The following is a 13,232-nucleotide window of genomic DNA, read 5'->3' as shown; positions in this document are numbered from 1 at the left end:
TTTTTCCTAGTGAAGCGATTTCTTTCCAATATGTGTCTTTGTTTCCTTTCGTGTTTCTGGAGTGACATATAAAACCCTGCTAAAGTTTTAAGTGTTTAACAACTGTCTTCTTTAAACGGGTAACTGTCCAGACTGAAGAAGAGGCAGTTAAAGATTCTCAATCTGTAAACACGCTCATGAAAAAGAAAGGTGTGTCAGGAAAAACACAAAAAGCACACTGTGTGCCATAGGTGGCAGCAGAGCATTCGTCTGGTTCGCTGTGCATGAAGCCCAAATAAGAACTGTCCCCAACTTAAAAGTTTAATCTTTTAAAACAACACTTTATGCCACTTGATCCCAGCTAGATCAGGTAGGAAAGGATTTGTGCAGAGCTGGTGAGAGTATCTCTCAGACAGAGACCCGAGGCTGTGACTCATCCGTGAGAATGTGACTCACAACACCTGAGAAATGTTTTCTCCCTCTCCGGTTTCTGTTAGATACCTGCTGATGATGTCATCGCATCGCGGTGTTTCACAATTCATAACAAGGAAAAACATCTGCATGAACAACACTATGTATTTTAAAGTGAAACTACACCATTAGGTAGTTTCAGTGTAGCAACATGGGATTTCTAGTTATCTGCCACAAAATGTTGCGGGAATATTATGATGGCGGTCTTACAACAAAATACGTTGAGAATAATAATTATAATAAACGCTTTTATTTGTTTAAAAGTAAGGTTTATGACATGAATCAACACCACATGACATGGCTTCTATAGCCTAGGAGAGTTTGCCTTTTTCTACATGTTTTACACGAAACTCAACAAGCACGTCAGGAAAATATCAACACGGAAAACAGGGGAAAAGAGGGGAAAACACCTTAATAACCAGTTCCCTGCAGTTCCTAACGGACTCCTTTCTGTGTTAGTGAACCCAAAACAATAAAAGCCGATGGTTACATAGGCATTTAAAGGTATTTAAAGATGAATTCAACCAAATTTTAAACCAGTTTCAGATAATTTTTGATAAATATAACAAGACGATGACGTCACAAGGGTAAACGTTAAATTTATTTATGATTTGAAAATGAAAATATCTCAACAGAGACAGAGAGGGCAAATATGGTCATACCGGATATAGGTGCGTTTCCCCCGCCCCCTCCCCACTCCGCACTGCGCCGCCTATGCAAATTAGCCTGACGTCATGAGAGTAATTCTCTTATAAATTTTACTGCTCAGGTCCTTCCTCCATCAGGTGTGCAACAACTACCAAACGGAATATAATCCAGGATAAGCTCTGCTTTGAATTTGAATTCAACTTTTAAGCGTGTGCTCGCGCTCGTTCGGTTCCTCGTCTCACCTGTGAGTGCGCGCGCTTTAGTTCCTCTCTAAAACAGGTTTGACCGGGACACACCTGCGCCGAGAAAAGGAGCCTTGTTGGGCGCGTCGAGGGCATTCTTCACTCGGTCTTTGACCTCTGCGGGAGACGGACGCATAGGAAGCGGACAGACGAAGACTTTTTTTGTTTGATCATGAAAATGTGGATTTTTGCTGTTCTCGCCGCTCTCGCGGTCGGAGCCTCGGCTCAGAGCTGTAAGTAGTTTAAATTTGATATAAAATTGTATCCGGCTGAAAAATCGCACAGTTCATTTTGACGTAGATTTGATGGAAGTTTTCGCAAAAACAAACATTTTTAAAGTTTGAACCAGCTTTATTTAAGACATAGATACATTATCTTTCTATGAGATGTAGTTTTGCTTGTTTTATTTGTTAAAATAATGTAATTAGCCGCCAGAGTTGGACCAAAAATCTGTTTTTAATGTAACACTAGCTAGTTCAGGTGGGTGGGGGTTGGGAAGGTTTGTTCCGCTCTGTGGGGAGAAACCAACGCCCAGGCAAACCTGCCGGTCTACCTGTACGATTTAACGTCTCCGTTTCGAGCTATAAGGAAGACAAAAGACTAAATCTTTTCAAACACTGTCATACCAAAGATTCATCTTTCTATTGTATTCCAGCTTTGTGTGTGTGTGTGTGTTAAGCCTCGGGAAGTCACAGTATAGTAATGTGGTTACATATTTGAGTTCCTGTTAATAACCTGCTAGTATGGTGGGTTTGTTTTTTTCCTTTCTCTTTAGGTACATGTGACACTATGAAGTGGGCTATGTGCGATGGATCCCCATGTTCATGTACTCTTCTGATTGGTAATGGTACAAAACAGCCCATAGACTGCAAAGCATGTAAGTTTAGAAGTGGTAAAGGGGCTCCTTCCTGTTTCATGTCCTCTGTTTGACACTCCAGCCTGCTCATGCTGTGCACTTTGTTCCCCCCTCAGTGGTCCCCAAGTGCTTCTTGATGAAAGCTGAAATGTACAGAGCTAGAAGGGGCCTGAGCACTCGCACTATTGGAGGAAAGCAACATGAGACCGCCATTGTGGACAACGATGGCATCTATGACCCTGAATGTGAGAATGACGGCAAATTCAAGGCCAAGCAGTGCAACAACACAGATGTGTGCTGGTGCGTCAACAGCGCTGGAGTCCGTCGGACTGACAAGGGAGACCAGACCCTCAAGTGTGAGAAGCTGGTGGAGACCAAGTAAGTGATTTCACTATAGTGAAGGATTGCTGTGAGGATGAATAGTTCAAGTATTCAACATTTCTTTATTTTATTTTTCCCTCTTCCAGCTGGGTCCGTCTTCAGCTGACACACAAGGAGGGGCCCACCAACGTGAATAAAGACAATTTGAAGGCGTAAGTCCACTTCAGCCCTTATTAAAAGTTAAGAAACATGCTGAGGCTGACATTTCCAGATCTCACCATCCTAATGTCTTTTTTAAAACAGTGCTATTGCAAGTGAACTTAACAGCCGTTACAAACTTGACTCCAGCCTGGTGAAGGAGATTCAGGTGAGTGACAGTCCAACAAAAAACTGCTTGTAATTTAGAACAAAGCAAAAAGCACCACTGCCATGCTAACTAACATCCTGTCATTCTACAGTATGACCCAGACGCTCGCATGATTGTGGTTGATGTGACTAAGCCAAAAGGAGAGCGCATCAGTGACCTGTCCAGAATGGCCTACTACATGGAGAAAGACGTATGTACAACCTGTGTGTTTGTGTGTGTGCACGTTTTGTATAATGGACCCACTGGCTAACTTCATCATTTCATGTGACTTTCTGCAGGTGAAGGCGCTGCCACTGTTTACTGAGCAGAAAAACTTTACTGCTTCTGTGGGTGGGCAGACTCTGATGATGGAGAAGATCATCGTGTACTATGTGGACGAGGAGCCCCCGACCATGACCATGAAGCACCTGACAGGCGGGATCATCGCCGTCATCGTGGTGGTGGTGCTGGCTGTGATTGCTGGCCTGCTGGCTGTGGTGAGCGCATCTGCATGTCAGAAGTGTCGTTTGTTGTTTTAACATTTGTTCTTCAAGCCATAATTTGGTTTCTTCTGTGTTTGTAGTTCTTTTTCCAGAAGCGACAGAGGAAGTACAAAAAAACTCAGGTGAGATAAACGACCTGTTGGTAAATTTATCTTTTGAGAGAAAGGGTCATTGTATTAACTTTTTGTGTGTGTCTGCTCTTTCCTCCAATTCAGCAAAGGGAGATGGAGCAAATGTAAAGCAGAGAGAGTGTGAAGAGTCGACGCATACAATCGGCTTTTTTGGATTACCTTGTTTTGTTTTCTTCGCTGTGGGAGCGTGCCATTTTTATCTTTTGAGACTTGCAGATTGTAAATGAATAATCACCTTTCTGTTTTCTTTGTTGGGGTGTCATTACTGCTACAATTTATTTATAAATCATGTAAAGTCTTAAAGCATCATCCCTCTGGTCTACATGCCATATAAGTACTGTGCATTTTTTAAAGTGTGCCTGACATGCCTCATTTTAACATTAGAATTTAAATTCCACATCATAGAGTGTACAGTTTCTTACTTTCTATTGTGTTTGTTTGGATTGTTTTTAATAAAACATGCTTTAAAAGACACTGAAGCAGGTTTCTTGATGTTTTGGCTGTATTTTTCCACTGTTACCAGACTAAATGTGGGGGATGGGAACAAGATGGAGGAAACTACTCTGAAAACTGCTGAACATGATGAGATGATCGAAGCTGATTTAAAGTTGTGTGGGTTTTTAATTATTCTCCCCCCCTTCCTCGATACTCCACCTCTCAGACATTTTTTGGTGTATTTCCTTAGAAGTGTAAAGCCTCCGTTGTCTGGGAAGATGGCTGCTCCGATAGTCGTTGTTCGTAACAGGCACTTTGTTTACAGGGGGCAGGTCTGCTGGAGATCAGCTACTGCACGGGTGTGGCAGGAATCATGTGAATGTGCTTTGCAGTAGGCTTTTGTATGTTAAGCAAAACTCACAGCTCTTAGCAGTTTTGTGCCACTATGGCCAAGATGGAAAGGACTTGTTTTTGTGTGTCACACTGCCTCAGGTGAGACGGACAACCTTTTATTATAGGTAGGCATTTCTAGCTGCGCTCAGGAGTCGTTTGGTGACGTGTTGAACCTGTCGGACAGGTTCCATCTCACTCACGAATGCATGCATATGCTTGTACTGAGACTGCCCTCGGTTTAAAATGTTAGGGCAGGAATGATTGACTGAGTCAGGTGAAAGGGCCAAAGTCCAAGTGGACTAAAATGGCAGACATCGTCTCATCAAACAAACTGAAGTTGGCATTATCTATCAATCTGAATACATAAATAAACCGCCTGGTTTCCTGTTGCAACATGTTTGTATTGCAAGAAGTATGTGGTTGGTTCTGTACAGCTGTGGTCTGTGAAACTAGCACTCGAGGAGGCCGTGCTTGTTTACACTTTTTCAGTGTGGAGCCTTCCTGAAGCTTGGAGCACATTTGAAAGAATACTGACCTAAAGAAGTATACCTTCCTGTTTATTGTATGCATTTGCATTCTGTTTTCAACATCAGCAGTTGACTTACTTTCTTTTAACCTCAGTCCCCACATAAAGCACAGTATCAGTCACCTGCTCTACCTTAGTTCCCTCTGGCCTCACCCAGCACCCTCCTGTGAGCCCCGCCCCCTCTCTCTAGCTCCATAGCAACAGGAGCACAAAAGCAGATCTCTAACTTGTTCAGCCAGGTTAGGTATCATATAGCTTCTCTCCTTTTACCCTCCCCCACCCCTCGATTCTGTGAAAGACTGCAGGAATGAAGGTGTGCCGCTCGCTGTGAGGCACCTGTTGCAGGTACCGACATGTCGGTTTTCAGTTTGCTTCAGTGGGGCGAATTTAAAGCTTACTATAGATTTATACAGTTTCCTACAGGGTGAGGATTTTTATATGACTGTCTGGGATTTACACCCGTGGCTCAAGCAAACTTTAATTTCCAGCACACAGGATTTCCAGGATTTAGATACATGTATTCCATGTCACAAATAAATAGAGCCTGATTATTCTCACTGTATACCGGATCAAGATAATACTAGGAGTACCTTACATTAAACTGTCATGCCTTTCCAGTTTGTCTTCAGGTTTATATCAGATTCGGTTTCGTGTTCTGTCACACCAGCAAACAAAGAAAAACGTTACAGTTCTCTGGAATCTCTGTTCAGTGACCAACGGATGTTTTCAACAACATGCTAAAAACACATTTCCTACATCTTCTCACCTTCTTTTTACATACTTTTTAAGAAATACACATTTCTTAGAGCTGAGTTCACACTGCTGAATTTTCCTTAAAAAAAGACCCCTTAGCCATTAGTGTGTGTGATTTTTTTTTATTATCCACACATTTTCAATTAAAACTGCTTTCTCATTCAGACTTGACAGCCATCAAGGCTCCGTTGTGAATGTTTACTCACCATATTGTTTACTGGAAAAATGGGCAGTGGTGTTTCATCACTGTCTTCCAGTTTGACCTGCTCACAGCACAGTTTTCATTTACCTTCAATATTGTCCCTGACATGAACCGAGGATTTTTCTGTGTGTGTGTGTGTGTGTGGAGGTGGAAAGTTTATGATGAATGATTAGACTGGACTGGAACCTTCTGGGCAGAATAAAATGAAGCCAATGGAAAGTGCAGTTCCTCACATGGCCACTTGAGGCTGGATACAAAAGTGTTAAAATGCCAAATTTTGACTTCATAACAGCTAAACAAGGAGGTTTTTAAAAAAAATAATACCTAAGATTTTATATGTTAATACCTAAAGTGGGGCAGTTGTAGCAGATGGCCACCGAACTGTGCAACGGACTCAGTATAGAGGAATGTGTGTCATAAAGAAACAGCACACTTTTCCATACTTCCACGAAAGCTGTCAAGTAACATTCTGAGTCGAAACCTCCTGCTGATTCAATCCACTGACCTCACCAGAAAGGCCTTATGTATTTGTACATGATTAAAGTTTTACCACTCTCCTGGCTGTTCAGTAACCAGGAGCACAAAGAGGACAATCTGGTTCCTTTACAACAACACAACCCACCAAGTCCACAGTTCTTTTCCTCACATCTACTGCAAAAAGGAGCACACAGCCCCAGATGAGGTGGTTTAAACACATTTTAAACAGCTGTGCTCCACTTCCATCTGGTTACCTGTTATTGCCTCTCGCTTTCATCATTATGCATCACTTTAACACTAAGAGTTTCACTTCCTGCTGGGGCCACTCTGCCCTACAGGAAGGCAGGAAACAACAGGCGCCCTCTTTAAAGGATTTTTTTTTAATAACAAGTGATCATTACCTCCTCTGCACTGTGCATTACGTTCTAAAGACAGGAATACAAAAATTAACTGAATGCACACAGAAATGTACCAGGTAACACTGATTGATAGAGACGTTTCAGAACATTTGCTCAGTCTGTCAATAAATACTGTTGATTTTTCTCCTTGGAGTGACAAAATGAAAGCAACACAATCATTAGGGACACAAAAAATGTTAAGCAAAGCCTCTTAGTGCTTCTTGGCCCCATTGTACCTTTGTATAAAGCCTTTAGCTCCAGTTTGAGCCACAGATCTCATCAAGTGTTCTCTGAGGAAGGTACCAAGGCGCTACATGGTGATACCTGCAAATTGCTGCTACCTCAGCTGGTCTGCGATATTAAACTGCACTCAACAGATACGTTTTTGTTAGCGCCCGGCTCGTCACGAAGGGGTAACCGTTCCACTTATTAGAATTTAGCTGGGCTTAAGTGCGCAGATGAAACCATGCAGCTAAAGATCCTACATTTCTAATGTAAATTAAGACCAGGGTGTAAGTCTTTGCGCCATCACAGCAGAGTGGGGGCCTTGCTGGGGCGTCCCAGAGCTGGTGGGGATTTGCTCCTCAACTCTTTGCTCTTCAGGCTTACGGGCTGGGCCACCATCAGGGCCGGAGCAGAGAGGTGGTGGGCGGCGGCCTTCTGCTGATGTGCGCTGTTGATGTAACTGAAAATAAGGAGCGTGATCTCCCTGATCTGTGGACAAAACAAAAACAGAGATGCATTCCAGTTTTTGTACATCTCATAGACTATATATAAAAGATGGACATGGTCTTTGCATCTAATAAGTGAAGCCAGTGCAGAATCTGCAGGAGGGAAAGTCCTCTGTTTGCAGAGAGAAGTCGACTGGAAGGAAAACAACCCTGATCTGTGACCTCAGATAGATGAAGTAAGTTTGTTTGTAGCCCTAGGTGTGGGTTTCAGGTCTTCTCTATAAATACATTATCTAGTGCCAAGTTTGCATTTGTTCATAACGTGGTAAGAAATGCACAGCGGCTAAAGGATTTGAGCCAAATTGTCAGCGTAAAAGATTCAAACATGAAGCTAACTCCAGCACCAAAGTGACATTCATGAAACATTTACCCAAGACATTTTTATTTTGTCTGTATCCAAAGAATGTAGTATAGACATGAACGAACCTCTGTTTTTTTTAATGTCAAAAAGACAGTAGCACTGTTTTAAATTAAAAAGACCAAATGTTACTCAATGGATAAGACACAGCTTTAGCTTTAAAAGAAGGTAAAACAGATGAACTTGTTTGAATCATGCAGTATTTGTTCTGCTGTGATTTTCTGTGAAGTTCAACAGTTTGTTTTCTTCCCTTTTTCTATAGAGAACTGGAGAATAGAGGAACAGTGGTTAGCACTGTTGGTTTACAGTAAAAAGACCCTGGGTTCAAATCCACCGGCAGGCTGTGTGGAGCCTGCGTGTTCTGCCTCTACAGGTAAATGGCCTGTATTTATATAGCGCTTTACTAGTCCCTAAGGACCCCAAAGCGTTATCCACCCATTCACACACACATTCACGGCAAGCTACATTGTAGCCACAGCCACCCTGGGGCGCACTGACAGAGGCGAGGCTGCCGGACACTGGCGCCACTGGGCCCTCTGACCACCACCAGTAGGCAACGGGTGAAGTGTCTTGCCCAAGGACACAACGACCGAGACTGTCCAAGCCGGGGCTCGAACCGGCAACCTTCCAATTACAAGGCGAACTCCCAACTCTTGAGCCACGATCGCCCCAGCGTCCTCCCACAAATGACCACAGACATGAATGTAGTGTTAACTGATGATTCTAAATTGGGTGTTGGTGTGGATGTGAGCACGCACGGTTGTCTGTCTCACTCTGTGTTAGGCCTGCAATAGTATAGACCTATCCAGGGTGTGTCCTGCCTCTCTTCCCATGACACCCTCCCCACAACCTTTGGCTAAGTGCAAGAAATGGATGGATGTTAAAAACTAATAAAGGCATTCTTAAAAAAAACACTAAACTCACACATTTTGTGATTAACAACATAGCTAACACCAAAAACACTCACCTGAAGGATTCACAAAGAATTAGACGAACATCTTTTACATAATGTCTCTGTTATTTCTTTGTGTCGTGCCTTTAATTTCCCAGAGAAATCTGTTACGTTCTGTTTCACTTTGGTCGACTCCACTCATTACACGTAACCAAGAGTCAGGCAGGAGTTAATTGTCTAACTTGTCCTGTTGTTTTGCAACATGTACTGACACATACTCAGATAGAATGAGTGGAATGAAAGGCAGCAGTGTGACACAGTTTTAACTTTTACTACGACAACAAATGTGCCATCCATTTTAAGAATACAAACTCTGCTTGGCCGCCTGGACTGTCGCCCTCTGGCCCTCTCACTGACCTTGGAGGGGTCCATAGCAAACAGATGTTTCTCTGTAGGTTTGTCTTTGCTGGCGTTAGTGCCGACGTTCTGACCCATCACCAGCATAAAGTCCTGCTTGCAGCCTCCAAATGTCATCAGGTTCTTGTAGGAGTAGCACACCAGCAGTTTCTGAGTACCAGACACAAAAATAAATTGTAGTAACAGAATTCGATTAAAAAATAGGATGTGAAATGTAAAAACTGAATTCTGGGCCTCAGTTTTAAGATTAAAGAAACAACAATGACATCAAAAACGATGTAACGCTCTGTGCTTTACATTATGATACTTAAAAGTGATTTTACACCGTATGCAAATGTTTACTTCTGGAGTTTGAAGAAACACATGACGACTAAGTAACTGTTAATCTGAAATCACGGCAGCAAAGCAGAGAAATCTTTCCTATGCAGGTTTCTGAGACTGTGTTGCACAAAGCTGCTCACGATGGAGTTGTGCTCCAGAACGCTGACACCATCTTCATGTACAGCCAGCCAAACACGAACACCAGGGTCCGGAGAGGGCGTGATGGACTAAAGCAGAGAGAACAGAGGGTGAGGTTAGTTACGAGCATGTTTTCACGATGTGTCGAAAAACTGCAGCACTCACTCTGTCAGATACTGTTGACACTGTAGTGGGAAACAATGCAAAGAAACCTATTTCAAGTTTTTGTCCCCTACTTTTTTCTTTTCTTTTCTTTGAAGCACACTGACAGTTTATTTAGTTTAAATGTTGGCCTCCATTCATGCTACTTCTTTGTAATTTGTAACATATATTCAGTATCTGAGATGATAAGATAAACTTTATTTACAAACAGATTACTGCTCACACATGCTCACCTCTGCTTCAAACAGTCGGGCACCAAAGAACGGCCACTTCCTGGCTACGGTCAGGTAGATCCTGACGCACTCTGGTGAACTTCGACCCCTGAGTGAAGCCCAGCGGGCAGAGAGACGCTGTAGCAGTTGTCTGAGGGAAAGCCGAGGACAAAATAGAGTTTGCTTTTAAAGCATTTACAGTTTTGTAAGTCTCTTTTTGACCATTAAAGACTTGAGAACACAAAGACAGGTACTGTATGATGAAAGAAAAATAAAACACAAGCAGTCACAAAGCTGCTTTCTGGGGTGGAAACCTTGATGTTATAGGTGTAATAAAAGACTATAAAAGCATAAACAGATAATGTGCATGCACTACAAAGTAGGACGTGAGTTCAGATTTAAAGCCACTGTTTCTCAGGGTGTGTTTTGTGTCTGGTACCTGAGCTGCTCCTCAGATGTGCTCCTGCGGTAATGTTTGGGGTAGAATCTGTCCAACACCTGCTTCAGGTTCTGATTAGACTTAGTCTGGGCCGATCCAGAGGTGGAGAAGGGACGCTCAAAATCTCCAAATTCCACCTGTACACAAACACGCAGTGCAAGCAGTAAGTATTCAGAAATTCTTCACGCTCTGTGTCTCACTTTAATCCAGGAGTGGATACGACATATGTGGCATTATTCAGCTATAAATTACATTAAAAAATGCTGAAAAATGTGGCAGATATCACTGTTTTTAGACCAGGGCCTGAGTTACACATGAACCACTGCATAAAGCCAGGCCACATTACACACGCTGTGAAAGAGATATGAAACGCAAGAAGTGAGTTAAAAGAAAAATCACTTGATATCAGACCTGTGCGAGCAGTGCGGCCATTTCCAGAGCCAGCTCCTTGTTGACAGGAAAGTGTCCGGCTACGATGGCTTCATTGGTCTGATATGCCAGCAGTAACCTCTCCCTCTCTGACTCCCCCCTCACTTGGAGAGAGAAGTAAAGTCTGAAGATGGAGAGGAAAAGTTAAAGAGAACTGATATGAGGACAAAGCGACCGGGCGATAAATCCTCCTGAGAGAAACATGTAATCCAGGCAGTAACTCCAGTCTCTTTGTGTGGTGACAACAAATCCTGATCTTCATATGCAGTCTGCCTCTGATCCGCCATCTAGTTTAATTTACAGTGAAGAGCGATGCCATCAAATATAATCAAGAATTCTAATTATTTAAGACTGAACTGCAACAGACAGACTGAAATAAAAGGGGTTGAAATCAATGCAGCATATTTTATTTCAATGTTTTGTTTTGCATTCGTCCTTTTTTCTCAAACTTGCTAAACAGGACACAGACTCAAGCTTTACAAAAGCTTTTATGCAACGTGTGACCACTTGGCATCCATGGTGTGTCTCACCCAGCTGTAACCTTTAGTGACCCTCAATAAGCAGAATAGCTAACAAACTCTTTTATCCCAATGAGCATTACTTCAACACTGAACTGTTGAACCTGATGTTTGGACGCTACCTGTTCTTGTAGGTGAGGCGGACAGTCCTGGTGTTTTCCGACTTGCCGGTGTGATGCTCCTTGGAAGCCTGCTCCCATTTGGAGATAATGTCACAAATCTGCACATGAGACGAGACACCTTTGTGTGGGAAAACGCAGATTTTTCAATCTTCCTAAAGTAATCACCGCATGACTAAAAGGCGCACCTTCAGGCCTCCTTGCAGACAGTGTTCCAGCGACCGTCCAGTGGGGTCATCGGTGTACAAGCTGAAGCCAGAAAGTCCCGTTTTCCTCATGCCGGTGTCCTGGTTGAGACGACACTGGAACTCGTCCACCGTTGTTGAGGCGTCAAAGCTCACCACCTACAGTACAAGGTGTAGGTGAACAAGGAATTAAATGTATAAGTGGAAGACGCAATAATCTAATCTGAGTGTGCAATGATTCTTCAGAGTTTTCAAAATAAATCCGGGTCAAGCTTCAGCTCAAAAGAACAAGATTTCTGACCCAAAACATCTGCATGGTGTTAAACTTTAAATGCTGTTTACAGAAACTGTGATATATCGACACTGACTCAGGTAACCTGTTAATGTTTAACAGGTGTTATGACTGGCTGATATGGAAAGATGAATTGTTGTGCGCATGTGTGAAAATGCATCTACTTCCTGTCACAGCGACGGTTTGAACAGATTTTTCTCTTCCCGCTGATGATTGACTGTGCCGCGTTATTAGTGCCGATACAGAAATAAACTTCACAGACAGAAAAACACAAGACAATTGGTCTTTGATCTTCTGTTCTGTTAACATTATACATTACATATTATGGATGAATATCATGAATAATTTATATTTGCCTGGTTATTCAATGAATAATGAAATATCCAACATCAACGTCAGTAACGTCAAAGTTGCACTAATCACGTGCAGCATGACTTCAGTGCAAGCTTTCCTTTACTAATACAGGCACATAACAAAGCACACAAAAGTATAATCTAACATAGATTTTATATGCTGGCTTGGAAAGTTCTGGAATATATATTTACATAGTCTCGCCAGCAATAATTATAGGTTACACTCAAAAAGAGATTTTTCACCCTCAATAAACAGATAAGATCAAATGTTTATTTATTAAAAGACTTTTAAAAAATGTCCTTGGTATAAACTGAATTTATACCAACCAAGTTAATTTCATTTGATCAGATCCCTTTAAATGTAACATTGTACTTATGCAATAAAAATGTATGGAATTAAATGAGCCAGCATTTTGGGCAGAAAAGTTTTCATAGTCCATATAACACAGCAATCAACATGGACATGGAGTAGTTAAACATGTTTAAACAAACTAGTAGCAAGAAATGCAAATTTTTACTCTGGGGTAATACAAATAAGATATCCACAGCAGATACGGCAGAATTTGCCTTTTTTTGGAAGGGGTGATCATTGCGAATAAATAAAATGAGGCGCTAAAAGTTTAGGGTTAAAGAAAGCTGCTCTGTTTCATTCTGAGAGGATCGTGAAGCTCTGGACGTTAGGGTGGATACTCCATGGTTAACCTCAAAATGAAGGGAGCAGCGGGGTCATAACGATAACAAATAATTATCAAAGCTGTCAAATTAAAAAATCTTAAAATGTAATTAAAATTAAAAATATCTTGAAACGAACTTTATATAATACAGGGTATTTATGTTTTGCCTTTACTTTATTCTCTCACACAATAAGCTTGACATCGATTACAAACAGACACAAAACAGGTTTCATAGCTTTGTTTGTTTTTGAGTCCTGAACTGTTAATACATGTAAAGGTAATGATCTCATCACTTCCAGTATGTATAGGCG

At 41.9% G+C, this 13,232-nt stretch overlaps 2 protein-coding genes across 4 annotated transcripts in view; one reads left to right on the top strand and one right to left on the bottom strand.

Moving 5' to 3' along the window:
• The first annotated feature begins 1,216 nt into the window (after positions 1–1,216).
• On the top strand, positions 1,217–3,971 carry LOC147315503 (tumor-associated calcium signal transducer 2-like). Its single transcript, XM_086258359.1, has 9 exons — positions 1,217–1,573; positions 2,116–2,217; positions 2,313–2,574; positions 2,664–2,729; positions 2,821–2,884; positions 2,976–3,074; positions 3,163–3,360; positions 3,447–3,488; positions 3,582–3,971. The coding sequence occupies exons 1-9, from the start codon at positions 1,513–1,515 to the stop codon at positions 3,603–3,605; spliced, it is 918 nt and encodes a 305-aa protein (XP_086114485.1). The 5' UTR covers positions 1,217–1,512; the 3' UTR covers positions 3,606–3,971.
• Positions 3,972–6,120: 2,149 nt separating this feature from the next.
• plekhh2 (pleckstrin homology domain containing, family H (with MyTH4 domain) member 2) overlaps positions 6,121–13,232 on the bottom strand; it is a 39,100-nt gene continuing 31,988 nt past the window's right edge. For all 3 annotated transcript variants that reach the window (XM_086258355.1, XM_086258356.1, XM_086258358.1), the window contains 8 exons: positions 11,606–11,761; positions 11,421–11,518; positions 10,763–10,904; positions 10,352–10,488; positions 9,934–10,063; positions 9,541–9,627; positions 9,080–9,229; positions 6,121–7,395 (listed from right to left, as the gene is read on the bottom strand). In XM_086258355.1, the coding sequence (XP_086114481.1) occupies positions 7,210–7,395; positions 9,080–9,229; positions 9,541–9,627; positions 9,934–10,063; positions 10,352–10,488; positions 10,763–10,904; positions 11,421–11,518; positions 11,606–11,761 (1,086 nt within the window). In that variant the 3' untranslated portion in view covers positions 6,121–7,209. The remainder of the gene's footprint in view (positions 7,396–9,079; positions 9,230–9,540; positions 9,628–9,933; positions 10,064–10,351; positions 10,489–10,762; positions 10,905–11,420; positions 11,519–11,605; positions 11,762–13,232) is intronic.

The sequence above is a fragment of the Aulonocara sp. 'chitande type north' Nkhata Bay genome, linkage group LG13 (genome assembly GCF_057382095.1).
Source record: "Aulonocara sp. 'chitande type north' Nkhata Bay isolate Kocher_YH1m ecotype deep benthic linkage group LG13, A_spYH_male_GT1.1, whole genome shotgun sequence".
Classification (NCBI taxonomy): Eukaryota; Metazoa; Chordata; class Actinopteri; order Cichliformes; family Cichlidae; genus Aulonocara; species Aulonocara sp. 'chitande type north' Nkhata Bay.
This window is presented reverse-complemented; position numbering and strand designations above follow the sequence as displayed.

Coding starts and splice junctions, on each gene's coding strand:
- LOC147315503 (XM_086258359.1), top strand. CDS start 1,513: ATGAAAATGTGGATTTTTGCTGTTCTCGCCGCTCTCGCGGTCGGAGCC. Junction 2,218..2,312: donor GCCCATAGACTGCAAAGCAT/GTAAGTTTAGAA, acceptor TTCCCCCCTCAG/TGGTCCCCAAGTGCTTCTTG. Junction 3,361..3,446: donor TTGCTGGCCTGCTGGCTGTG/GTGAGCGCATCT, acceptor CTGTGTTTGTAG/TTCTTTTTCCAGAAGCGACA.